At 48.7% G+C, this 27,815-nt stretch overlaps 1 protein-coding gene and 1 long non-coding RNA gene across 2 annotated transcripts in view; both read right to left on the minus strand.

Annotated features, from left to right (window-relative positions):
• LOC132593242 (uncharacterized) overlaps positions 1-27,815 on the minus strand; it is a 329,416-nt gene that overhangs the window by 158,727 nt on the left and 142,874 nt on the right. The gene's annotated exons all lie outside the window — the stretch shown is intronic.
• Positions 1,090-15,916, minus strand: DYNLL2 (dynein light chain LC8-type 2). The gene is made up of 3 exons (XM_035139685.2): positions 15,592-15,916; positions 6,017-6,155; positions 1,090-2,726 (listed from the first exon to the last, which is right to left on the minus strand). Exons 2-3 carry the CDS (start codon positions 6,146-6,148, stop codon positions 2,589-2,591), a joined length of 270 nt encoding a protein of 89 aa, XP_034995576.1. The 5' UTR covers positions 6,149-6,155; positions 15,592-15,916; the 3' UTR covers positions 1,090-2,588.

Here is a 27,815-nt window from a genome sequence, read left to right on the forward strand (position 1 = left end):
TGGTCAACAACAGTGCTCCTCTAGAAGCCCACAAAGGTTTTGGAAGGCTGAGATCTCCCTCAGGAGACAGTGTTGGGCAGTGGTTAGAGTACTGGAGGCCAGGGCTCAAATCCCTGCCGAGCCATGAAACTCACAGGGTTGTTGTGAGAATAAAATGGGGAGGGAGATAACCATTTATACCACCTTGAGTTCCCTGGAGGAAAGATGGGACATAACTGAGTTATTATAAATACTGTAAAATAATACCCCACCCCTCAAAAGTAACTCAAGTTGCACTCTGCATAGAAATTAGACAATGTTGACCATGTACACACTCTAAGTTAAAAACATATATCCCCCAACCCCCCCCCCCAAAATATCCTGGGAATTGTAGTTCACCCCTACAATTCCTAACACTGTTAACTACAGTTCCCAGGATTTGGGGGGGGGCGGGACGCTTAAAATGCATGTTGCCTCATTTTAGCCTTGGAGATGGTCAGGGTAAGGTGCAAAGCTCATCCCACAATCCCTTGCACTCTAGTCTCTCATCAGCCTCAAGTATTAAAAAACAAACAAACTGGACACTGGTATCTGAAGAAGTGTGCATACTAAAATAAAAACTTAGTTGGTCTTTAAGGTGCTACTGAAGGAATTTTTTTATTTTGCTTCGACTCAGACCAACACGGCTACCTACCTGTAACTAAAACTGGACACTGTTCTTAAATGTGCCAATTCCTGCTCTGTATGTGTTCTAATGTTTTTGAAAAAGAAAGAAATGTTTCATTTCAAGCATATGCAGTTAGGAAGGTATTTTGCACTCCATGAAGTATCAACATATCCCCAGTTAAGACTCATGCAGGCTGGGACAGTGGGAAAACTTCCTTTTCCGGAGAGTGAATTTTCTGTGTGAGCATGACCAAGGCAGTTCCTCTTCCGCCCTCTGACATCTTTAGATGAGAGACGTAAGTTATCATCAAATAGAAGAGCTACATCCACCTCCTGTGGTGTGTTTTTTTTTCCTGCAGGAAGGGGGTGTTAACAAGTTGGTTCTAACAAAACTATGATACTTTTAGGCATACTTTAGATTGTCGCACAGACACCACAAAAGTGTTTTTCAGAGACAGTCTGGGTCACCCTTGTTTTATTTTTTTCACAGCCAAAAGGGAGAAAAAGTTATTGACATGCTTTCCTTCCCGCCAAATCCCAGGTTATACAAGCACAGATGAATCCCCATCTCCTTATGATCTAAGCTCTGGAGACAGTTCCAACTCCTTAGGTTATTTTTGAGGAGGGGGGAGGTCGGAGTGGTTCCTTTCCCCATCTAATTTGTAGACTTCTTGACTGCAAAAGCAACTAGATGTTTTGGCTAAAAAAGCACGTCCAAGGAATGATCTTGCAAAAGAAAAACAGAGAAGGGCCCCTGGAGCAGGTGGACACCTTTGCTATAGAACTGAAATCATACAATCTGCTTCTCAAAAATGTTGAGGGTGGGGGGAGACACAAAACGACCAGGAAAGGGCTTCTGTACATCAGCCACAATGTTGGGAGTTATGTGGAGATTGCGTGTCTCAGAGTTAAAAGCAGAGGCAGACTAAAAGCACAGCCAACACCGAGCCACCGATTTGGAAGAGGGTCTTCCCACACTAAACAAGTGACTGGAAGCGAGGTGGCAAATAAGGCAACGCTGACTCAAACTGGGATGAGGAGAGGCCTGGTCACAGTTTTCTTGCATCATGAAGACACATGGCTGGGCCACGTGCCCAGCCAATACTTCAGCACAAAAATATGAGGCAGCTCCCTTTGAAATGGCTTTCTGGGGGCGGGGTGGGGTGGGGGTGCAATAATGTATTTCAGACCAGGACAACCCACTTCGGAAATACGGCACTTAAAATTCCATTTTACAGCTAAATACCAGCTGTCACCCATTTTTACTGTCAAATATTAGGCATGTCTGAGAGACAGTTTTGGATCAAGAAGAAACAAAAAAAGACCACCTTTTCCCCTTTTACAGCAGAGGCAACTTAAAAAGGAGAACAATGCACTCTTTGGGGACAGAAAAGCAGGCTGGATTTTTTTTAAAAAAAGAAACAAAACATTGAGTACCTCATTTCAAGCCAGATTCCAAACCTTAATTTCCACTTTTTTTTTGTCTGCTTACAGCCAGCTTCTGAACCTTTCAAAAGGAATTTAAAAACCAAAGGATTTCTTGAATGGAATTGTAGAGATATTCTTTTTATTTCATTTCTCCTTCCCGCTTAAAGGCCATTTGTTGAAGCATTTTTAATTTATTTATTTTTTACAGTTCTCCTAGTGCAAAAGAAAATTGAAAAAGAAAGAAAGAAAGAAAAAAGAGCAGAAACCGAAAACAAGGAACATGAAAAAGATGTTGTTGCCTTGCTTCTCCCAGGCAACCAAAAACAAAAACAAAAAAACGAACAGAATTTTAGGTGGTGTTTTTACTGCAACATATACACATTAAATATAGTTTACAGTCCATGCAGCGGCGCAACCATGGTTGAAGGGTTCCTGGGCCCCCACCTTCAGTGCACTACAGTCCATGTTCCTCGCCCGCCGTCATCGTCCCCACTCCACTGCCGTCTGCCTGCCTCCTAGCCTGACTTGAAGAGGAGAATTGCAACCTGGCCCAAATAGAAATAAATGAAATGCTTCGTCTCGTGTGTTACGTAGCTGCCGAAATTCCTGCCCACGATGCAGTGCCAAGTGGGGTTGTATTTCTTGTCAAATTCCTGAATGGGGAGGGGGAAAGGGGGGAGACAGAGAGAGAAGGGGGGAGAGAAGAGAGAAAGTTACTGAAATGCAACAGCATCAAAAGGAGGCAGATCTGTGCCCCAAGGAGATTACATCTCAACACCTGATACAGGAATCGGGAAGGGTCTTTCAGAGCCCAGAGCCTCCCAAGCGCTAGGCCCATCCTCACACACCCCTACTCCTGGGCAACCCCTGCATTGTTTCCTTCAACTGGGGGGGGGGGAGAGAAGATGGTAGTTTCTGCAGTAGGATCAATACCAAGGGTCAGCAAACTTTTTCAGCAGGGGGCCGGTCCACTGTCCCTCAGACCCTCAGACCTTGGGGGGGGCACGGACTATATTTTGGAAAAAAAATATATGAATTCCTATGCCCCACAAATAACCAGAGATGCATTTTAAATAAAAGAACACATTCTACTCATGTAAAAACATGCTGATTCCCGAACCGTCCACGGGCCGGATTTAGAAGGCTATTGGGCTGCATCCGGCCCCCGGGCCTTAGTTTGGTGACCCCTGATCAATACAGTTTTGGAGTCCAACCCACCCAGAGACCAGCTTGAGACATATTGATAGAACGAACAGCTACATTGAAGAGGTGCCTCCCATAATGCTTTGCAGTGTTTCACAGAACATAGTTAGGCAACTAATCCCCAAGTGACGTGTGAGTTTGTCAGTCAGTATCTTCTAGAAATGTAGCACCAGGCACAGAAGGTCCCAAGTTCAATCCCCAGGTAGGGCTGGGGGAGATTCCCTGTCCAAACCCCCGCTGCCAGTCAGTGTAGACCTGGGGTCGGCAAGGCTTATCTTGCCCGAGTCGGTTCACTGCCACGGAGCCCCCTCCGGGGGCCGGATTGCGGGTGCACCCGCTATTTCCAGCATCTGCGCAGACACGATTTCCAGCATCTGCGCGATTTCCAGCTCCACAAAGCAAGTCCCTGTGCTGCACCGGTTTAGCGCAGCGCGCAGGGACTCGCCGAGTGGGCGGCTCGTGGGCTGGTAAAACGGCCCCCGTGGGCAGCTCGTGGCCCATGGGCCTTAGGTTGCCGACCCCTGGTGTAGACAATACTGAGTTAGATGGACCAATGGGTCAGTATAAGGTCGCTTCCAATCAGAGCCGAAAGCCATGGGTGCAGGACCTTGAAAACCAGGGTTCAAATCCCCACTCAGCCACGAAGCTCATTGGGTGACCTTGGGATGGTCGCCGACTCTCAGCCTAACCTGCCTCACAGGGCTGTTGTGGGGATTATATGAGGGAGGTGAAAACCACGTACGCCACCTTGAGTTCCTTGGAGAAATAGGTGGGATATAAATGCGATGAACAAAACTTTTCGGTTATAGTGAATTTCATAGAATTGTAGAGTTAGAAGGGACCGCAAGGGTCATCTAGTTCAACCCCCTGCGATGCAGGAATATTGAGTGCAGAGTGTACCAGTAGCTCTTCCCAAAAACCGGCATTCAGGGGCTTACTTCCTCTGACAGCGGAGAGAGAAACTCTCTAGAACAGAACATTTATATCAAGGCAGAAACAGTGAAAAGTGTAACGGGCCTCCTAAATACCCATTTCCAAAGACAGGTTTTCCCCAGCTCACGGGAGACATTGCAGTGTTGTTTTATTGTTTAACATTTTACTTTATTTTCTTAGTTACAGGTAGGTAGCCATGTTGGTCTGACGTAGTTGAAACAAAATAAAAAAATTCCTTCCAGCAGCACTTTAGAGACCAACTAAGTTTGTCATTGGTATGAGCTTTCGTGTGCATGCACACTTCTTTACACACTTCCTTTATTTTCTTATTTAGGAATTTTGTTTCCATTGGTTTCTGTGTATTTCTGGCTGGGGGGTGGAGATGAACTTACTGGTGTTTTAATGTGAATCGCTGACCGATTCTGCATATTAAGCCATATACAGTGGTACCTTATAAATATTATTAATACTGTACGCTGAAATAAAAAGGCGGCCTTGACTTTTGCCACACCCTTACCTGGCTGTTAAGTGACAGGCAGACAGCCACATGAAGTCCATTAGCACATGTACCCAGTCAGTGGCTTTATTTTAAAGAGGTCTTGCAAGGTCTTAATCTCAGGGTCATGGGTTTGAGCCCCACCTTGGGCAAAAGATTCCTGCATTGCAAGGGGTTGAATCAGATGACCCTCGTGGCCCCTTCAAACTCTACAATTCTATGATTCTAAGATGTTTTGGACATTGTTTCCCAGCAGGGAGGTAGCCAAAAAATAAGGTGAGGGGCGTTACTGGTTTCTTTCCGTTCTTATTTTTATTATGTATTTTGTATTTTTTATATTGCAATTCTATGTTGTGAACTGCCCTGAGATCTACAGGTAAAGGGCAGCATACAAATTTAATTAATTGTAATAAAAAAATAATTTGGAAGCAAATAAAAATGGGATTATACAATTCCATCAAGGATAGCAGCCTATAATCCTGCTTTCTCAATTCAATTCCTGCTAAAACATGCAGGGTAAAAGTTGGTAACTCACAATATTAGTCCACAATATGTTTTATCTTATTCTTACTGAATCAGATTGTTACTATTAATGTTTGGTGTTTTATTATTTTTCTATGTGTTGGAAGCCGCCCAGAGTGGCTGGGGCAACCCAGCCAGATGGGCGGGGTATAAATAAAAAAATAGTATGGTTTATTATTACAGTGGTACCTGGGTTTAAGAACAGCCCTGTTTATGAACCATTCGGTTTACGAACACCGCAAAACCGGAAGTAGTGTCCTGGTTTGCGAACTTTACCTCAGTCTAAGAACGGAATCCGAACTGTGGAAGGGTAACGGCGGAGGGAAGCCTCATTAGGGAAAGTGTGCCCTGGTTTAAGAACGGTTTCGGCTTAAGAACGGACTTCCGGAACGGATCAAGTTCGTAAACCGAGGTACCACTGTATTTATTATTCTACTGCATTTGCATCCTACCTTCGCTCTAAAGAGCTCAAGGTGGCAGATGTTTCTCACCCTCCTCATTCAATCCCCACAACAGCCATGTGATGTAGGTTCGGTTGAGAGAGGCGGCAACTGGACAGTAAGCTTCAAGACCAAGTGAGGATCTGAACCTACATTGCAATGGTTCAGAACTTTGCCAGCTGCCAAGAAAAGGGTTAGCTAAAAATAACAGGAACGGAGGGCTGGTGACCACATGCCCTGTTCACTTCCTCGGAGCATCTGCCTTGCCATGGCAGAATGCGACTGATGAAACTGAGCTCACCCAATCAAGGCTCTTTTTCGTCTCTCCCAAGTGCGGGGGCCACAATACCTTTTTGATGTATGCCGCTATGTCCTTTTCTATGTTGTACTTCTCCATGGCCTGAGTGGCACAATCGACTGCATCCTGCTGCATGTCCTCGGACATGTCCGCATTCTTGATCACTGCCTTTCTGTCAGACATGATGGACCTGCCAGGAGGAAGCCAGAGAGGAAGGTCAAGTCACGCTGCAGACCACCACGGGTCTGCCACGGCGCCACCCCTTGGAATGGCGGTGTAAGTGTGCTGTTGCGGCTACTCCTGAGTAACAACGTCCGAGTCTGCTCTGTCTTTAAGTTTTATCGTGCATAGTATTTACAGTGCAAAGATGGTAAAGAACATGACCTATCAGTCACTCGCAGAATCCGGGAGTGGACGCCTCCTGCTACGTGACCAGCAGATAAGCTTGGGAACCCCAAAACACTGCCCCCCTGACCTTACGCTTCGGCACGCGCCTTAAATCAGGCGACGGAAGTGGCTGCCTGCTCTCCTCCACCTGGGGCTCTCCAACATCGCTGAGCCTTAACTGCTCCATCCCGCTAACTTCCTCATTTCCCCCACCTGACCCGCTGCTGCTGCTCTCACTGGTCAAGGTGCTGGTGTGGAGGATGGGCTGAGGCTCCCTGAGGCTCCCTGACAGGCGGCTTGCAAGGAGGCAGGGTTGGGTTGAGGGGCAGACTCAAGCTGTGCTGCGTCCACTCCAGTGGATGAGCCGCCACTGCTGCTTCTCTACCAGCTTTCAAAACAGGTTCACACATGGGGCTAGTCCACAAGAAAAGCACACTCTGCACTGTAAAGCAGTGCAGCCGTTTATTCTGGCATGCCAGCGACCCTCCCTCCATCTATTTCAGTCCAACCTGCTTGAGAAAATACGAGTTTTTAAGCAAGTGGTCCTCCCTTTGTGACTGGGGAAGGGGGCAGTTTGGTGTGTCGAATTTTGCGCAGGCCTGCTCTATCAGCACCAGGCATCCACGCAAATGCACTCTCAAACACACCTCCACAGCTCTCACTTCCACTGCCATTGGTAGATGCTAAGAGTTCTTGGAGAAATCTTCTATTGTTCACTCTATAGCAAGGATAGAGTACCTAGTGTTGCTAAGACTACAACTCCCATCAGCCCCAACTAGCATGGCCAATGGTCAGGGTTGGCCAGAGTTGTAAGTCCAGCAATATCTGGAGGGCTGCAGGCACCTTAACGCCTGATCTGATGAAGTCAGGCTGTTGCTTGCAAAACCACCATTTCTACCTAGTCAGCAAACCTATAGCAACTGAGTCAGACCTGTCCCACCTTATGCTGAACCCACATGCTCTGTAATTGCCAGACCACCAAGATTTCAGGCCAAGAGAAAGGGGCCTCAGCTCATTGGCAGAGCACCTGCTTTTCATGCAGAAGGTCTCAGGTCCAATCTCTGGCCTCTCCAGGTGGGACTTGGAAAGATTCACTGCCCCAAACCCTGGAGAGTCACTGCCAGTCAGTTTAGACCAGGCATCCCCCAAACTCAGCCCTCCAGATGTTTTGGGACTACAACTCCCATCATCCCTAGCTAACAGGACCAGTGGCCAGGGATGATGGGAGTTGTAGTCCCAAAACATCTGGAGGATCGAGTTTGGGGATGCCTGGTTTAGACAATAGTAAACAAGTCAGGATCAATGCTATGAATCACTATTAAGGCTGCTTCCTATCGGCCTAAGATGCTTTTGGATAGGACGTCAGAATTGGGCCCAGTGCACCTGGTCAGCAGACGTCAAGTTGCAAAGCTGTTTCAGGTGGCAAGGAAGGGCGAACATGTCCGAAAGCAGCCCAGAGGGGGTGAATAAGCTGTTCCCTTCTATCAGACACTTCTAGAGAGCTAGGCCCCAATGGGAAATTGTACATTTAAAACAGTATCCTACCACCCTAAACAGTCGTGGCTTCACCCCCCAAAAAATCCCTATTCCCCTCCCAGAGCTAGAATTCCCAGAATCCCTTGGGAAGAATGCAGCTCTGTGGGGGAGATTCTTCACAACTCCCGGGACCCTTAATAAAGCAACAGTTCCCAGGATTCTTTGGGGGAAGCTGCAACTTTTTAAAGTTTTAAAGTGGTATGATACTGCTTTAAATGTATAGTGCAGACCGGACTTTAGTGCAATCAAGATCTGGCTTTACTGGGTAGGAGGAAAAGGAAAACCAGAAGACAGCAGTCCCCTGGCAGCCTCAGATGCAACGGTTCACAAGCCCATGTTCTACATCTTCTTTGAACCGGACACCACAGCTGAAATCCTTGACGTTTTAATGCAGATCTGCACTGCCACACTGGGCCTCTTTTATAAAAATAGAAAGTGTTCCCCAACCTGATGTCCTCTAGATGTCCCTGGGACTCCCCAACTCCCACCAGCCAGGATGGCAGATAGCCAGGGATGACAGGCAGTATTGTGCAGTGGTTAAAGAGTGTTCAAACAGGACCTGGGAGACCAGGACGTTCAAATCCTCACCCAGTCAAGCAACTCACTGGGTGACCTTGGGCCAGTCGCCCTCTCTCAGCCTAACCTACCTCCAAGGTCGTTGCAAGGATAAAATTGGGAGGGGGGAACCAAAAACCCTCCTTGAGGGTGCGAGTTTGGGGGACCTGGTGAAGGATCTAACCTCTGGGGGTGGGACTACCATATGTTGCCTTCAGATTCCCCATCCTGGCCTCCCTCCAGCAGGCAGAGTCAACCCCTTTCTTACCTACCAGCATACAGTTAAAACTGCACATGTGAAGACCATTTAAAAATCCAAAACATGTGACAACTGGGACAAAAATCTCTATTTGGAAGGCTCTTTGAAAGAGGAAGAGGGACCACCAAAGATAACAATAGAGATGGCACCCGTCTGATACACAACAAGATGGAATCCCAAAGGGTAGCGGACTCCACCCTAAAGGTCCAATTCCTGCTCTGTGTAGAACAGACCTCTCTCCTGCAGAGCACAGTGACCAGCTGAGTATACAAGGGGTGAGACTTTTTAAGGCATCCTGATCCCAAGGCATACAGGGCTGTGTGCCTATAGGGCACCTTGAACTCTGCTACGGTAGGTGCTGCTCTGAAGACAACAAACCAGAACAATGCCATCTTTCCCCTTCATCTCTCTCTCATATCAAACCCTCTTCCTCCTCCATTACTCCACTATAACTGAGCTATGAATACATGTAACCGAAATGACTGTAGATGCTTCCATTATTGGCTCTCTCACCTCCATTTCCATCTCTTATGGGCAATGCTAGATTTGTAAGCTCCTCAAGACCACAACTGCCCACCCATGTCATGAGTTAAATCCTGCATTGGCTGTGTACCTCCAGTTCTCAGCAGGGAACCGGCATAACTTCCTGCTCGCCAGCAGATGCCCGGGGAGTTAAATCCTGCTCAGTTCTTCAGGATTCCATGCAAACTTATTCCCAGTTCAAGGAGTTTGCATGGAACCCCCTGCTAAAATGAAGGGGAGGGACCTTTGGTTATAGCAGCTCCTTGCAAGGTGCTTTGAAACCCCAGCTTCAAAGAACCTTGCACCTGACGCCAGGTCATTGGCAGGTTGGCAACTCTGTCAATCTTGGCCTGCAAGGCTGATCCCAGAAGAATCCAGCCCAGGGAGCCAAAAAGTCCACCCACCCATTGTAGACCACACCCCACACTGGCACAGCATAAACAGGACCCTTAACCCTCCCCACCCAACATTCAAAGGCTGAAGATCAGCATTTCCTTGCAAGCCTCTACCAACAGATCACAAGAGCTGCAGTTTCCAAAGCTTTCAATGCCCACACTAATGCATGCAGGCACCACCCACTGAAATAACTTGGCCACACACAAGCTTGTTCATAAATGTCAGTTTACATAGCCAATCACCCACAGTCTTTCACTGGGGTGGGTGGAGAGTGTCTCTACTCAGCTGCCTTAACCACAAACAATGCAAAGCCACAAAAGGGTTGAGCCACAGGTGCAAATGCTGCAAGGAAGAAGTGAGGTCGGTCTCTGTGGGCACGTCCAGATTACAAATGTAATAACCAGGGCTGTGGTTGCGGTTGTTTTTTTAAAAGGCTGCTCAATCACATCACTCACACCCCTTCCCAACGGACATCTTTTAGGAACATTAGAAACCGCCCAGCAGTTAATTCATGGTTAATTCCCATGACAGAGTAGAAGTTGTGACAGTTAAGCCAGACTTTTTAAACTAAGTTACTAGTCCACATGATTGACATGCTGCCTGCCTGCCAATCCACAGCCTGTTAATTTGTGCCACACACCATGTTCCACTTAGCATAAACAAATAGATAGCCATTTTGGCTGGGAGCCATAGGTAAGTTCTAGCTCTACTATCAGAGGCAGAACACCAGGTGTGAATACCAGGTGTAGGGGGATCCATGGGGGAGGGGGGACCCTGCTTACGGGCTTCCCATGGGCTTCTGATTGGTCACTGCGAGAACAGGACACTGACTAGCAGGGTCTTTCTGCTGCTCTTCAAAAGATTTCTGGAAGAGCTTTCACTCCAGTGGAAGCTCATCGCAATCAGGAGATTCCCCAGCAACCATCGCAGAAGACAGTTCCTGGGGTTCTCTAATCCACAGCCATTTAGAAAGCAAGGAGCGAGCCAGAGTTTACTCAGCGGACACCACCCCAGTTTCCCCTGCCTGCAGGAGGAGCTAAACTCACTTTGCAAATACCAAACCTTATCCACCCAGAATCGTAAGCATTCCCCAGTCCCCTGCAGTGTTAAGGAGAAATGCCAGAATGGTTGCAACGTGGAAGACAGGGTGGTGTTAACAAGAAGCCCTGAGCCTTACCAGAACCAGTTTGCAGGAATCTCTTGAACAGGAGTGAGGAACAGCAGCCTGGAATGTGCCCTGGAACTCTGATGTTGCTTGTTGCTTGCATGGATGGAGGACAGGTGTGTTTGCATGTGTAGAAACCAGCCCTGATGTACAAACTACATCAGTCAACATTTATATGCTTGGCCCCACCCACTTTCTCCTCCAGCCCCACCCACCACTGCCCTGTGGCCCCTGGAAGGTCCTGCAAAAGGGTGAAGAAAAAGGTTCCCCACCCTTTGCTCTCGAAATAGCCGTAACTATCAAATTCAAAGATTTGGGAAGGGGGGCCAGCTCAGGAGAAGAGCACCCAGAGCTGGATGCGCACCTGGGCCCAGCTTTAATCCACGACATCTCCCATGAGGAGGAGGATCAGGTAGGTGCTACCAGCCAGAGCAGACAACACTGAGGTCGATGGACGAGCATTCTTAAACTGGTATAAAGCAGCTCCCTGCATTCATAGCAGATATGTGGCTGGGGTTATCAGCCAGCAAGGAGATACTCAAGGAACAAAAGGTGTGAACGGCAAGCTGATTAACTGACCCCTCCTCCCCTGCACACATACACAGTCCTATGGAAGAGCTACGTGGAAAATCTATATAGTCAGCGGCTTATCCAGCTTTTTACACACTGCACCACCCACTGGCAGCTAAGGGCAAGCAAGCCAGTTTCCTTATAGGCCAACCACTACTAACAGAGACGTAAGAACATGTGCTTGAGCTTGCTTTCCCCTCCTCCCTCCCCATTCTTTTTCCTCATGTGTCATGACTTTTCTGTTGTAAGCCTGAGGGCGGGGGGGGGGTCTTAATACTGTACAGATTTCTGCAAGCTGCTCCATAAAGCCCCCCTCCCCTTTTGGCATTAAGTCCGGGGTATAACTGCTACAAATGAACAATCACTATAAAAAAAAGAGGAAGAGTTTTTCCGTCAGGAAGCACAGAGGCTGCATGCTGAGAGTGATTCCCGTCTCTTGGCAGGATCTCAAAAGGGACTGAAGGAATAGTTTTGTTGCAGCCGTTAAAAGATCGCTATCCAAGAGCAAGGAAGGAACCCGGAACCCGTTACATAATAGCCATGGCCAAGGTTACGTTTATCCAAAACTTTGTGTCACACCCACCCACACACACCCCGGCCCAGCTTGAAGCCGACCCTGTGCATCCCTCTCTGCCTGAAAAACAACAACATTATTGCATTTACCATGAAGGAGCTGCTACATTTACTAGAACTGTAACAAGAGGAAGACTCCCACTTTGCACACAAAAAAGCCCTTGAAAGGCTATGGGGGTTTGGTGCAAGGAACCAGTGGCCCTCCAGATGTTGTTGAACTACAACTCCCATCAGCCTCAGCAAGCCTGGCCAATGAGGCGAAGCATGTCAGCAACATCTGTAGGGCCACAGGTTCCCCTCACCTGTCCTAGAAGAGCCAGTCTGTTATTGCTAGCCTGCAAGGACTCTTGGCACCGATGCAGGAGATGGATTCAACCCGGCAACCACCTCCTTCGGCTTCCACTTGCTCCCATTTCACAGGTGAGGGAAAGAGAGGCCTCTCCTGCAGGAGGGGCGGAAAGCACACCAATGACTGCAAAACCACCCTGGAAGTTTACGAACAGCATCCAAGGCAAGGCCAATGGTGTCCTACCATGCTCTCAGAAAAAGAAGCCCAAATGAAAACAGATCCGATTTTGAAAGATCGAGGGGCATCGAGGGAAGCAAAGAGAATTAGCTAACTCGTTTTTATTTTCTTCCATTGAGGAAGCTGCGTTATATACTGAATCAAATAATACATGTGCATGGCAATGCTATTGCTACGTCCTCTGGCCTGTAAGAAATTCAAAGCACCGTCCGCAGGGGAACACTTGCTGCAAAGCCAGGGATGTTGCCAGAACAGGTTGAAGGGCCAAATTGTCCCGCCAGCCAGCCGTGTCCTGGGGTCACCCTTCTTCCAGCAGCATATTAGTTCCACTTGAACTCAACACCAAGCTTATCAAGTACCCGTCTCGGCTAAGATGAACTTAAAAAACAAAAACACAAAACCAGGGAAGGTATTTGCATAGTTCCTTCTAATAGGGTAAGCCAGTCTCTCCATAAAATATTTACAGCATGAATATTGGGGGGTGCATGCGGGGGGGACCCCCCAAAGGATCTTACATTGGATACATGCATGCAGGCCCCTTGCAACAGCACCGGGGAAAAGGGCCTTGGCTCAATGGTTAGAGCACCTGCTGTGCATGCAGAAGGTCCCACATCCAATGCTAAGGTAGAGCTGGGAGAGACATCTGCCAGTCAGTGCAGGCAGCAGTGAGCTAGACCAGGCACCCCCAAACGTGACCCTCCAGATGTTTTGGGACTACAATTCCCATCATCCCTGACCACTGGTCCTGTTAGCTAGGGATGATGGGAGTTGTAGTTCCAAAACATCTAGAGGGCCGAGTTTGGGGACAGGACAAAGGGAATCCCTGTGCACCACCCGCCCTTATTATGGTCATCACTTCTAGAACAGTGAGGACAATTCAATAATTTGTGTGGCATGCAGTTGAGTGGGCTGGGAGGGGAGTGAAGGGACCCTGGGATTCATTCAAAAGCCCTATCATAAAGGAAGGGGTCTTCTCCTTGGCCGGGACCACCCTGCAATGACAGGGAAACTCTGGAGGAGAACACAACACGGTGGGCAGCATGGGCATAGCCAGGGGGGGCAGCTGCCACCCCCAGATCAAGTAAAACAATTGAAATACTTAACTGGCCAATCACGTCGGTTCTGCCCCCCCAAAAATGTCCTGCCCGCCCCCCAACAAAAATCCTGGCTATGTCCATAGTGGGCAGGCACATTATCCCAGGTTGCGTCCCCCAGAATCCTTGCAATATACACCATCCTCATGTCTCAGTGATGAGAGTTTTGCTCCGATCCCCCCCCCACAGCCAAGTGACAAGGAGGTCAGTAACTAGAGGACCGCAAGCCTGGATTAGAGCATGCAGAAGGTCCCATGTTTGATCCCCAGCATCTCTGGGTAGGGCCGGGAAAGGATCTCTGCCTGCATCCCTAGAGATCCACTGCCAAGCAGCATCAACGATGCTGGACCAATGTCCTGACTCATGTTCACGCATGCATGGGTTGGGGGGGGGGGGGAGAGTGTGTGTGCAGTTATCACCTGCCCAGCAAAATACAAATGCCATAAAAGGCTTGTTTACAACATCAGCCAATTAAAACCAGTCCCTTTTACTCTTGCAGGGATATAGTGCCAGTCGGAGCAGCCTAGCGGGGTTGGCAGGAGGGTGAAAGGGAGAAGGAAGCAAGAGAGCCGGGGGTGCCACTTTGAGGTCCTTGGCAGAAAAAGTGGGGTGTAAATACGCAATAGTAAATAAAACTGCACTTGGGAAGCGGAGATTCTATTTCCTCCAGAGAGCATCTTTCCTTACTATGAGGCTGCTGCAATGAGGAGTTTCCCTTTCATACAGCCTCTCTCCTTTTGGGGGGGGGGGGAGAGAAGCAAGGAGAGGATGGCTTGTAGAGTAAGCCCCTGAGGCCACACCACACATGCAATCTTCCTTGGATCCTGCCCAAGTTCAGCTCCACCTGCAGGTTCCAAAGGTGGCAACAGCCTCCCCAGCTAGAAAAAGGCCTCGGCAATGTTTTTTTCCCCTCCCTTTTTTTTCTTAAAGCTTTCCAAGTCCCTACTCTAGAAGGATCCATGCTCAATCCCATGATCTCGGTTTCCTCCATCCCTGACAGGGACGTCACTGGACTTTGAAGCCAAGGGCAGCACCAGCAGAATCCCGTTGGCTCTGCTGCAACCCTCCTAGGAAGAGCAAAGGCAGCCTTTTAAGTTTGTTGCACCCTTGGTACTGAGTAAGGCAAGCATATCACGGACCTGAACCTGTCCTTTGCAAGAGGGGTTAACAATCCAATGAGGAGCTAAACAATCCTCCTTCCAGCTCCTATGTCACAAAGGGGCTTCCTAGAAAGGCTTTAGGCATCTTATTTTTTTACCAGCACTCCAAAAACTCTCCAGTCTGATTTCAGGCTTGACCTTGGGGTTTTTTTGGGGGGGGGGCATAGTATAAATATTTAATTTTAAAATCAATATATGGGGGGGGGAGAAAGAGAACTAGCCCGTTGATTCTAGAATGAAATGTTACAATAGCAGCTGCATCCCCATCAACACTCCCACAACTACTGCAGAGGTGAACAAGAAAGCCAAGTGGAAGGACAGTTTGCACACTCACACTATATATTTATTTTGGGGAGGGTGTAGCTCAGAGTTAGCAGAAAGAGGTGGACCCACAGAAACCGTGTCTGCCAAGTTTGGTACAAAGGAAGGTAGATTGCACACTCAATACCCAGCAGCTGTGCCCACTTTTTGGGGAGGGGGGAAAGGGAAGCAGCCTGGGTTGCAATCATCTGCACGCTTACTTATAAATAATTGTGATTTTTTTTAAAAAGTCCCACTGGGGCTTTCTGAACTCAAGGGGGTTTACTTCCGAGTAGGCATGCATGAGATTGCACTAGGCGCAGGAGCCTAAGGGGCGTGGACTAAAACAGAGAGAAAAAATGAAAAATAAGACGGGAGGAAGGAGGGGCGGCCAAAATCAAGTATCCCCATCACTTCTAATGACCAGAGCCCCTCGCTGCTCGCGCAACTATTTGAGTGCCCCCCCAAAGCAGCCCCCCAATCAAAACCTCCGTCCCAAATTCGCCCCATCCGCATGCAATTCTGCAATGGGGGGGGGGTCAAACAAAACGAATTAATAAGTCACCCGTTTGCAACCGCTTACCTTCACAGTGTTAGGCAAAGCCTCCAATTATTTATATATATAGATATATATATTTTTAAAAAAATAATAATTAAGGGCGCGCTCTTCCCCCCACGGCTCGTCGAAAGGCAACGTTGCAAAGGCGTCTACAGCCCCCCAACGCCCGGACTCCTCTGCGCGTTCCTGCCCCGTTTGCAAAAAAGAAAAAGGAAAAGGGGGAAAGCACCAGCGAGGCGTCCGATGCTGCTGTCGGCGAAGATGGTTGGAGCGTCTCTCGCTTACTCAGCGCAGCAGCAGCGCCGGCACCCTCCGCTCTCTTCCCCCCGCGAGCCTCCTCTGGCTGCCTGCCCTGGCCCCCCCTGGGCTGAAATAGGCGCCCCTCCCCTTGCAGTAGCTCAGCCACGCTGCGCCTCCATTGGCTGCCGCAGAGCCTCGGCCCACAGCGACGTAGCGTTCTCCTCTCGCTGTTCTCTGTCTACATCTTATTTCATCCCATAATGCCACGAGGAAATTGCAGAACCAATTTTTTTTTTTTGGTGGGGTGGGGGTGGGTGGGTGGGTGGAGAGAGGCTAGGGGTGGGGCTGGAGTGGAGTTTCTCGCTTTTTGTTTGTTTGTTATTAAAACAGAACGTCGATAAATGAGCCAATGAAGAAGCGGGCATAATTATTTTTGTGTGTGTCTTTTCTCTCTGCTCCCTTCTTCTTCTGCTCTGCCTCTCTCTCTCTCTCTCTCTGTTTCCTGGCAGGGAACAGCTGCATCACCAGGCAGAACTGCAACAGGTGCAGCTTTACCCCAGCATCACTAGGCGGGGAGGTGTTGGTGTTGGAAGCTACACCTGTTGCATTGCTGCCTTTCAAAGGAGCACTGGAATGAGGAAATGCAGCTGGTGGGGGGAGATAGATAATTTGCCTGTATGTAGCAGCCAAATCTTTTGGGTTATGTAACAGAGGGTACAATGCCCTCTTGCTTGGGTGGGAATAAGCATAGCTGCCAAGTTCTCCCTTTTTTAAAGGGAAATTCCATTATGCTGAATAGGCTTCCTCGCGAGAAAAGGGAAAACTTGGCAGCTATGGAATAAGCCCAATGGAACTCAGTGGGACTTACTTCTGAGTAGACGCCCATAGAATTGCCCTGGAAGTCTCACTGGCTTGGGTGTTATTTGCAAATTGTTTGAATGGGAGGTGAGGTGGGACTTCCTTGGAGCAGGGAAAAACAGAATGTAACACACACACACACACCATTTATGTGGTTCTTAAATTGATTAAGAAACAGCTGTGTCTTTTGATTCCACAACGAAAATATCAGGATGCGGAATATTCGTGAATATTTGTTTTTTAAAGGTTAAGTTAGCTAGATTTTGTTGTTGGGGGGTAGTCCCTGGAAATCGAATCAGTCAACAGCAAAGGTGAGGAACCCCTTTCAGCCGTGGGGGGGGTCACATGACGGTGATAGAAAGGGCCAGAGGTAAAAATGGCATAGACTAGAGCAGGCACACCCAAACTTTGGCCCTCCAGATGTTTTGGACTACAATTCCCATCATCCCTGACCACTGGTCCTGTTAGCTAGGGATCATGGGAGTTGTAGGCCAAAACATCTGGAGGGCCACAGTTTGGGGATGCCTGGACTAGAGGTATAATTCTCACCTTGGTGCAGCTGGCTACATTCCTGCTATGGAAGAGTCAGTGGTTTCCATATGTGCACCCACCTCCCCGTAAATATCAGTCTGTCTTCCATCCAAGCAAGCAAGAGGCATTATCATATAATGGGCAAATTCCAGCCAGGCATAATAGCCCAACTGGTAGAGTATGAGGTTCTTCATCTCAGGGTCGTGGGTTCGAGCCCCATGTTGGGGCTGGACTAGATGACCCTTATGGTCCCTTCCGACTTGATAAGTGCTGAAGGAAGGTATGAAGCAGGGCTAGTGAGGGGTGTGTCCTGGGGAGACTGGGTGTGGCTTGGGCAGGGGGCCAGAGAGGACGGCGAGGCCCAGAGAGAGAGAGAGAGAGACCTGGAGGGCCTAATTCAGTCCTCAGTCCTGAGGTCCCTCAACCCATATATGCAGCGATCAGAAAACAGAGGGACAATTATTCCCCCTGTCCACTGAGGACAATACATGCTTACTCCAAGCACCTGCCTCCCCACTCACATATCTCAGAATTCAATGAGTGAAACACTTTTTCTACGAACATTTCATTTGCTGAAAAAAGGTCACCTACAGAGCAAACAGTTAAAGCAAATGGCTCCCCCCCCCAAAAAAAAGGATCCTGGAAGCTGTAGTTTGTTAAGGGTGCTGGGAATTGTAGCTTCCGGAGATGTGAACTACAGTTCCCAGGATTCCGGGGGGGGGGGACTTTAAATGTGTGGTGTGGGTGTGTCAACAAAGCTTTGCCAAGTTCCAGGCCCGCAAGGATTTGTGTAAGGCACAGAAGGGGAGATTTTATACAGCGCTGCTTCTCCCGTTACAGGAAACGGAAGGGATGCAAAGGACAGGACTTCCTCTGGAACACAGAAGCCTAGCAATGGAAGAGTGATGAGCGGAACCCAAGGCATGTATTCTCAGAAGTGAATCCCGCTGAGTTCCAGCAGGGTTTACTCTCAGATCATTGGGTACAGGGCTGCAGTCTCCACAGGTGAAGGGGTGCCTAACTCTGTTATCTTCCAGGTGTTTCTTGACATATAGCTCCCATCATCCCTCCTCATTGGGACTGATGGGATTTGGGGTCCAGCAACATCTGGAGAGCACCCAAGGATTCCTGCATTGCAGGGGGTTGGACTAGATGACCCCTGTGGGTACCTTCCAGCTCTACAATCCTATGATTCTAGGAGTTATCCTTCCAGAAGGCAGAAGGGATATAGCTCAGTGGTTAAAGCTTCTGAGCTGCATGCAGAAGGTACTGGGTTCAACCCACAGCATCTCCAGGCAGAGCTGAGAGAGAGTCTTCAACCCTGGAGAAACTCTGCTGGTCAGTGTAACTCACGTGTGGGGAACCTTTGGCCCTCCAGATGTTGCTGAACTACAACACCTTTCAACCCTAGCAAGCATGTCCAATGCCAATGAATGATGGGAGTTGTATTTCTGCCACATCTGGAGGGTCAAGGGTTCCACACACCTGATGTAAACAATATTGAGCTAGCTCAGGGTTCCCCAAACCTGGGTCTCCAGAAGTTTTTGGACTACAACTCCCATCATCCCTAGCTAGCAGCAGGACCAGTGGTGAGGGATGATGGGAATTGTAGTCCCAAAACAGCTGGAGACCCAAGTTTGGGAAACCGTGAGCTAGATGAATATTTGTCAGCTCCCTTTGTCGCTTGCCATCACTTCCTTCCCCATCCAGAGAGGTTTTCAAAATACAGTAGAGCTGAACACATACCTGTCACGGCCAAGAGGCTGGATCCAGATCAGGCATCCCCAAATTTCGGCCCTCCAGATGTTTGGGACTACAATTCCCATCATCCCTGACCACTGGTCCTGTTATCTAGGGATCATGGGAGTTGTAGGCCAAAACATCTGGAGGGCTGCAGTTTGGGGATGCCTGATCCAGATGGTCTCTTACGCTCATTGCAATGCTGTTATTGAAAGAGGGCCTGGGGGAGGATTAACGAGGATATGGATGAAAGAAGGCAAAACGTTAAGCTTACTACACGTCTCTAAAAATATATATAAGCAACACCTGAGCTTCGCTGACTCACTCATTGAACAAAGGTGTCACGACTGCCAACACACAGGAAAGCTGAAATGTGGTACGCGCACCATCTAATTCATCTTAATTAATGGGCAGTGGGGGGGGGGAGATTGAACGATGAATGAAACTCCTCTGAAGGCGAGGGATGGAATGCTGGGCTGCAGAATCGCCTCTGCTAGCAGCCTGATAGGCCAGACAGACAGACAAACAGACAGAGAAAGAGACGATTTTCCAGTGGCAATGAACACATTTTTATTTGGGACAAGTCAGTGGAGACTGCTTCATTAGGGCAAATGGGGCACTGCCCCGCCTACCTCAGTTTGTTCTCAGCCAACCTCGTTTCTCTGGGCACCTCCAGACGTCGTTATTACTGTGTGTTCATGATGGTTTGAGCTCATGAATGGTATCAGGGTGGTGATACAGGATCCCGCTTTCAATACTATTTACAGCTGCAAACATTTCAAGGCGGACATACAGCTTTTGTTTCCAAGCAGTGCATTTCCACAGCTTCCTGCTGAATTCCTGTAATTTTTAATATCACTAATGTTCTAGGTTGTGTGTGGGTTTTTTTATTGCTGCGCTTTAGTGCGAGAGTACCCCTCCTGATGGCAATGATGTGTGGGGCTGGCCCCGGACATGTTGCTGTTTCAGGCAAAACAAAATCCTAGGGCCCCCCCCCCACACCTAGCCAGGCACCAGCCAGGGGTGGACTTGGGTCTTTCAAATTTCAGCAGCACCCTGTGCGAGGTCTAAATTTAGAGCCCCCTGGCGCTCGGCTTCCATTCTTCTCAGTTTACTATGACTTACTTGTGATGCTCTGCGGCACCTCCTAGGCCTGGCACCAATGCAGCGGAAGTGGTCACACTAAATCTGCCTCTGCGCCACCACCTCCTCTTCTGCAGCCTGCACGGCTGCCACCACCTCTTCCTTTGCAGCCCCCTTGGAGGGAGTGGTGGGACAGGTACTGGCGGAGGGGCAGACACAGAGGAGACAGCTGTGGGCGGATGCAGGCAGGTACAGAGGACGAGGCAGGCAGGCAGGCAGCTGGTGGTGGGTGTGGAGGATGGGCACCTGTAGAGGAAGGTCATTCATGGCTCTCTCCTCAGAGGCCAGATCTGCCACCCGAGGCAACTGCCTCGCCTCGCCTGATGGGCAGGCCAGCCCTGATAACATGGCAACATCCACGGAGCATCGCAGAAGAAATAACGCAGAATGATATACAGACAGCCCAGTATAAATCCACTACTAATGCACGATTATTGCATAACAACAGGTTGTAGAACACAGTATAGCCCAAAGCTAGGGTTGCCATATTTCAAAATGTCAAAATAAGAGTTGTTGATATTTTTGTTTGTTTTGTTTTGTTTTTGAGCTGCTTTTTAAGGAAATTCGCCAAAATATCAACACTTCCCATATGGGCAGCCACACGCCCGGATTTCCCCGGACATTTTAACCGATTTTCGGTGGGCGAATCCCAGATATGTCTGGGGGATTCCGGACGTATGGCAGCCCTACCAAAGCCCAACTCTGTCCCCTTTCATTATGAAGGTTGCTAACCACACTGAAAATCTGCTGAACCTCTTTGACCTGAGACCACACAGAGATGAAAGGACACCACAGACAGTGATGCCTTTGCCGTGCCACCTTCAATGAGCTGGAAGAGTACCGTCTTCTTGCAGCCCTGTTTTCATTAAATCGCAACACTTGTTAGTGCTAATTAATTTGTGCAACTGCTAGCCCCCAAAGACACCCCCCCTGGTTGCTTCCAGGCCACCTGTTTATTCAGCCTTCCTCCTGATTGGATTGCAGGGATGTTAGACCGCATCAGCTGTCAGCTGAGTGTTTATTCTGATTGGTACACAGGGAAGTCAAAACAATGTTGCATCAGGAAAATGTTGGGGGGCACACACACAGCCCACACACTTTCCAGTACAGGTAAAGACCAAGGTGTGAGTCTGTGTAATAATAATAATAATAATAATAATAATAATAATAATAATAATAATAATTTATTATTTATACCCCGCCCATCTGGCCGGGTTCCCCCAGCCACTCTGGGCGGCTTCCAACAAAACAGAAATTCTAAAATACAAAAATCCATCAAACATTAAAATACAGAAATCCATCAAACATTAAAAGCTTCCCTAAACAGGGCTGCCTTGAGATGCCTTCTAAAGGTCTGGTAATTGTTGTTCTCTTTGACCTCTAGTGGGAGGGCATTCCACAGGGTGGGTGCCACTACCGAGAAGGCCCTCTGCCTGGTTCCCTGTAACTTGGCTTCTCGTAGTGAGGGAACCGCCAGAAGGCCCTCGGAGCTGGACCTCAGTGTCCGGGCAGTACGATGGGGGTGGAGACGCTCCTTCAGGTATACCGGACCGAGGCCGTTTAGGGCTTTAAAGGTCAACACCAACACTTTGAATTGTGCTCGGAAACGTACTGGGAGCCAATGTAGGTCTTTCAGGACCGGTGTTATGTGGTCTCGGCGGCCGCTCCCAGTCACCAGTCTAGCTGCCGCATTCTGGATTAGTTGTAGTTTCCGGGTCACCTTCAAAGGTAGCCCCACGTAGAGCGCATTGCAGTAGTCCAAGCGAGAGATAACTAGAGCATGCACCACTCTGGAGAGACAGTCAGCGGGCAGGTAGGGACTCAGCCTGCGTACCAGATGGAGCTGATAAACAGCTGCCTTGGACACAGAGTTGACCTGTGCCTCCATGGACAGCTGTGAGTCTAAGATGACTCCCAGGCTGCGCACCTGGTCTTTCAGGGGCACAGTTACCCCATTCAGGACCAGGGAGTCCTCCACACCCGCCCGCCTCCTGTCCCCCACAAACAGTACTTCTGTCTTGTCAGGATTCAATCTCAATCTGTTAGCCGCCATCCATCCTCCAACCGCCTCCAAGCACTCACACAGGACCTTCACCGCCTTCTCTGGTTCTGATTTAAAAGAGAGGTAGAGCTGGGTATCATCAGCATACTGATGGACACCCAGCCCAAACCCCCTGATGATCTCTCCCAGCGGCTGCATTTGGTTGTTAAAAAGCATGGGGGAGAGGACAGAACCCTGAGGCACCCCACAAGTGAGAGCCCAGGGGTCTGAACACTCATCCCCCACCACCACTTTCTGAACACGGCCCAGGAGGAAGGAGCGGAACCACTGCATGACAGTGCCCCCAGCTCCCAAGCCCTCTAGACGGTCCAGAAGGATGTTATGGTCGATGGTGTCAAAAGCCGCTGAGAGATCCAGCAGAACAAGGAAACAGCTGTTACCTTTGTCCCTAGCCCGCCGGAGATCATCGACCAGTGCGACCAAGGCAGTTTCAGTCCCATGATGAGGCCTGAATCCTGACTGGAAGGGATCCAAATGGTCCGCTTCTTCCAGGCGTGCCTGAAGTTGTTCGGCAACCACTCGCTCAATCACCTTGCCCAAGAATGGAAGATTTGAGACTGGCCGATAGTTGGCCATATTGGCCGGATCTAAAGATGGTTTTTTAAGAAGCGGTTTAATAACCGCCTCTTTCAGCGGGTCTGGGAAGGCTCCTTCATGGAGAGAAGCATTTACCAACCCGCGAAGCCCATCGCCCAGCCCTTCCCGGCTAGCTTTTATAAGCCAGGATGGGCAAGGATCAAGGAGACAGGTGGTTGGTTTCACTCGTCCAAGCAGCCTGTCCACATCCTCGGAGGTAACAGATTGAAATTGATCCCACAAAACTTGACTAGACAGGACTCTAGCACTCCCCCGCCCCGGCCCTGCTCCCACGGTGGAGTCTACCTCTTCCCGAATCTGAGCGACTTTATCTGCAAAAATGTAGAGGGGTGTGGCCTGGGGAGAGTTCAAAGGGTCATCTCTGCCTTAGAATCTTGAGATCCCGAAGCACTAGATCAGATAGTGTGCAATTTATTGATGCAAGAAGATCAAACCTATCCATTCTGAAGGAAATCAGCCCCGAGTGCTCACTGGAAGGACAGGTCCTGAAGCTGAGGCTCCAATACTTTGGCCACCTCATGAGAAGAGAAGACTCCCTGGAAAAGACCCTGATGTTGGGAAAGATGGAGGGCACAAGGAGAAGGGGACGACAGAGGACGAGATGGTTGGACAGTGTTCTCGAAGCTACGAACATGAGTCTGACCAAACTGCGGGAGGCAGTGGAAGACAGGAGTGCCTGGTGTGCTCTGGTCCATGGGGTCACGAAGAGTCGGACACGACTAAATGACTAAACAACAACAACAACAAATATAAAGAGATATTGGGAAGTATTCCTGGATAGCATCTGGGAAATGGCAGGATGCAGTCTGAAATTTGACCTTGTTCCTTGCGTTATTTGGCAATGTAAAAACACAAGGGGGGGCTACATCTTTACACAGAATAGGCCTATTGGAAATCAATGGACGCTGTGGGTTAAACCCCTGAGCCTAGGGCTTGCTGATCAGAAGTTTGGTGGTTCGAATCCCTGTGACGGGGTGAGCTCCCGTTACTTGGTCCCAGCTCCTGCCAACCTAGCAGTTCGAAAGCAGTCAAAGTGCAAGTAGATAAATACGGTAGGAACCGCTACAGCGGGAAGGTAAACAGCGTTTCCGTGTGCTGCTCTGGTTCGCCAGAAGCCACTTTCTCATGCTGGCCACATGACCTGGAAGCTGTACTCTGGCTCCCTCGGCCAATAACGCGAGATGAGTGCGCAACCCCAGAGTCGGTCACGACTGGACCTGATGGTCAGGGGTCCCTTTACCTTTACCTAATTAAACAGGTCTACTCTGAATAAAACTTAGCTGAATGCTGCCCAAGGTGCCAAAATATGAAAGAGAGATGATTATCTCTTTTCTATTGGCAGCTGACTGGCAATTAGCCACATATGGAAATAAGGAGGCTTGAGATCATCAATTTGTTAGGATGTTCTGAATGTGGGACGTGGCTCATATCAGCAGTGTGCGACTACCGCATCCTGTCGGTACAATGAGTTTTTCTTGCAAAGTGGGACTCCACACACACACACACACACACACACACACACACACACACACACACACTCCAGATCTGCTCCAGAGGGTTGGGGAACCCCTAGAACAGATTTGTGGGTGGAGGGGGAGAAGAGGGGGCAACTGTGTCATCACTCAAGCAGAAAGCCACTCAAGCAGTCGCATAGCATGGCATTGGAAACAACCCTTCGTTGAATCTCACAGATCAGACCCTGAAATAAACCACAGTACAGTACTTGATTTTAAAAAATGGTCTGATGACACTACCATTTTTTAAAATGAAGTTTTTATTATAATTTACTTACTAAGAGTTTATTATGTACTGGAAGAAAGTCCCCAGCAATGCTCAACTCATAATAGCAAACAACTATAAATCTTATCTGTATCTTATGTAATAATATCAACTGCTTGCTTTGCTTTGGGGACTTCTTACTGTGGGTCATAGTATTTGATTTTGATTCTAAAAAAAAAAACCCATCCGAAAAAACCTTCAAAATTATTGGGAATGAAACTTTCAAATCCCAGACCATTGATCTCCGGTATGCATTCCAACCTGCTTGGGATCCCACTCTGCATTGTGGTTGATCCAGCTCTCCAGTAACAGATCACACAGAAAATAATACCGGCAGTGAATTAAGTGAAAGGAAGGACAGCGTGGGATTGCCCATTTTCAGGCACATCAGTACGAAATGCCTTCCAGAGGGCCAATTAGCTGATGGGTAATCTGGACACAGGGACTTCACCGGCGCCAACTCACTCCTGAAGTTCAGAACGCAATCAAAACGAAACTTCCCTGCTGCTCCTCCGTTCACCTGCGAACGGGGTTTCAAACAGAGGGGCCAAGAAAACGACTTCCTCTCCGCGGGGCAGTTTGGCAAAGGTGGAGAGAGCTGCCTTTTTGGATAAAGGCATGAATGAAGAAATTCTTCAGTCGGCAGGCTGCGCGATGTGTTTGAAGGAGGAGCTCCTCTCCTCTGAAGGGAACATAATAGGAGTGCCTTTTACCAGCTAGGCCTGCTTCACGAACGACGCCAGCTCTTGCGCTGTGATTCATGCACCGGCAACCTCCTTGCTCCATTTTTGCAATGCTCTCTGCGTGGGGCTATCCTTGGACCTGGTCCAGAGCTGCCAGCTGGTGCAAAACGGTGCAGCTAGACTGTTGACGGGGAAAGTCTACGGCCAGCACATAACTCTGGTGCTCAAAAGTCTGCACTAACTAACTGCCCATACAAGGTACACTACAGGGCCGGGTTTGAGGTGCAAGCATTAATTTGCAAGGCTCTTTAAAAAAAAAAAACCTGAGTCCAGGATACCACCCACCTGCCTGCCTTATTACGGACTATCAGTCTGTGAGTCACAGATAGTGGCCTCTGGCTGTCTTTGGCTTAGGCTCCCTTTACTGTTGGGCTCCCTGCCTTCCTCCCCATGGGGGACCAGCACCCAATGACTGGTACCAGGGGGTTGTAATCAGGAAAAAACTGCTCCTTTTCCCTTATGGGGTACCCAAGAGCCCGTATATAGGTTCTCTATCGTTAGGAGAAAATAACAGAAGACAACCAGAGAATGTTGTTGTTTAGTCGTGTCTGACTCTTCATGACCCCATGGAGCAGAACATGCCAGGCACTCCTGTCTTGCACTGCCTCCCACAGTTTGGTCAAACTCATGTTGGTAGCTTCGAGAACACTGTCCAACCATCTCATCCTCTGTCGTCCCCTTCTCCTAGTGCCCTCCATCTTTCCCAACATCAGGGTCTTTTCCAGGGAGTCTTCTCTTCTCATGAGTTGGCCAAAGTACTGGAGCCTCAGCTTCAGGATCTGTCCTTCCAGTGAGCACTCAGGGCTGATTTCATTAAGAATTGATAGGTTTGATCTTCTTGCAGTCCATGGGACCAGAGAATATTGAGAAGCAAAACAGCTAGTAAGCCTGATCTTTATTAAACTGTTGCAACAGGGTGATCACACACACACACACACACGGCGCGCGCCGGAGGGAGGAGGAACCCATTGGTGTGCAAGTTCTTATAGACCTTTGAAATTGCCTACCCTGTAGCTCAAGACCACCCCCAAAAACATCATACATACATCACAGAAAGAGGTGGTCCCCAGAAGAAATTTGAGTGTGTTGCTTCTCTCCTGTCTGCCAGGCTACCTGATAATGCCTTATCTCAGGCATCCCCAAACTGCGGCCCTCCAGATGTTTTGGCCTACAACTCCCATGATCCTTAGCTAACAGGACCAGTGGTCGGGGAAGATGGGAATTGTAGTCCAAAACATCTGGAGGGCCGAAGTTTGGGGATGCCTGCCTTATCTGATTGCCTTTTCTCGGTAGCCTGGCCGTTCCTTTGAGATGGTAAATATTTAGTTCCTGAATCTATTACGCATATTGATAGTGTGCTCAGCTTAACAGATACTTGCCAGACTGTATTTACAGGGAGGTGTAAGCCCCTACAGTCCAAAGACAATTGGAGAGCTTTTCCCATATCCCTCCTCCTTGCAGAGGAATATTTGAGGTCAATTTGGGAAGTCAAAATGGCTTCAGGATTGTTCTCCTGTACTATTTCAGACACGTAGTTTATAGATTTATGTATAGGTTGGTGGTTCAAATACCTGCAATGAGGTGAGCTCCCGTTGTTCAGTTCCAGCTCCTGCCAACCTAGCAGTTCAAAAACACACCCCAAAGTGCAAGTAGATAAATAGGTACCACTCCAGCGGGAAGGTAAATGGCGTTTTCATGCGCTGCTCTGATTTCGCCAGAAGCAGCTTAGTCATGCTGGCTACATGTGCTGGAAACACTGTCTGTGGACAAATGCCAGCTCCCTCGGCCTTTGAAGCGAGATGAGCGCCGCAACCCCAGAGTCGTCTGCGACTGGACTTAACTGTCAGGGGTCCTTTACCTTTACTTTTTATGACCTTAGAATTCCTATACGTAACAGGGTCCTGCTTCTGGGGCTTTCCCTCCAATCAAATTCCCTAAAGAAAGGGAATCTAGTCTCAGGGTCTTGACACATACCCTGGCAGAATTGGCTCCCTCCATGCACCAAGCTTGACAGCAGCTGATCTAGCAGTGTCCTAGTGTAAACGGCCGATGCCCTTGTGCATGTGCTACACAGGCTTCGAAAAGGTAGCAGTTCTCAGCTATGGAACAAACGAGTCAAGATGAATGGGTAGCCAACAGGGGTGAGATTCAGGAGCTGAGAACAGGAGGTTTGGGTTCCTAATGGAGTTTGAGCTTTCAGATCATTTCCTGCCTCATGTCTCATCCAAAGCTGGTTGCAAAACCCTAATTGTACAGTGCTTCCTTGACTTAAAAAAATATATCCCAGAACTCCTGAGGATAATCTTAAAACTGCTTAAATCAGATTTGATGGGAGGGGGGCGTTCTTCCCTCCTGAACTCCTTAGCTGTTTACATGGCAAATCTCTGAAAATCCATTGCAGAACAACTGCCAACTATCCTGGGCTGGGGAGCTAAGGCTTTTGCAAATTAAATCAACGTTATGATGAAAGGATATCTGAACGAGTCGGCTTCCTCTTCCCAGATCTTGCTGCCATGCTAGTATTAAAAAGCCGGACATTTCTTGTCTTCCATCCC

Source organism: Zootoca vivipara, chromosome 15, assembly GCF_963506605.1.
Source record: "Zootoca vivipara chromosome 15, rZooViv1.1, whole genome shotgun sequence".
NCBI lineage: Eukaryota > Metazoa > Chordata > Lepidosauria > Squamata > Lacertidae > Zootoca > Zootoca vivipara.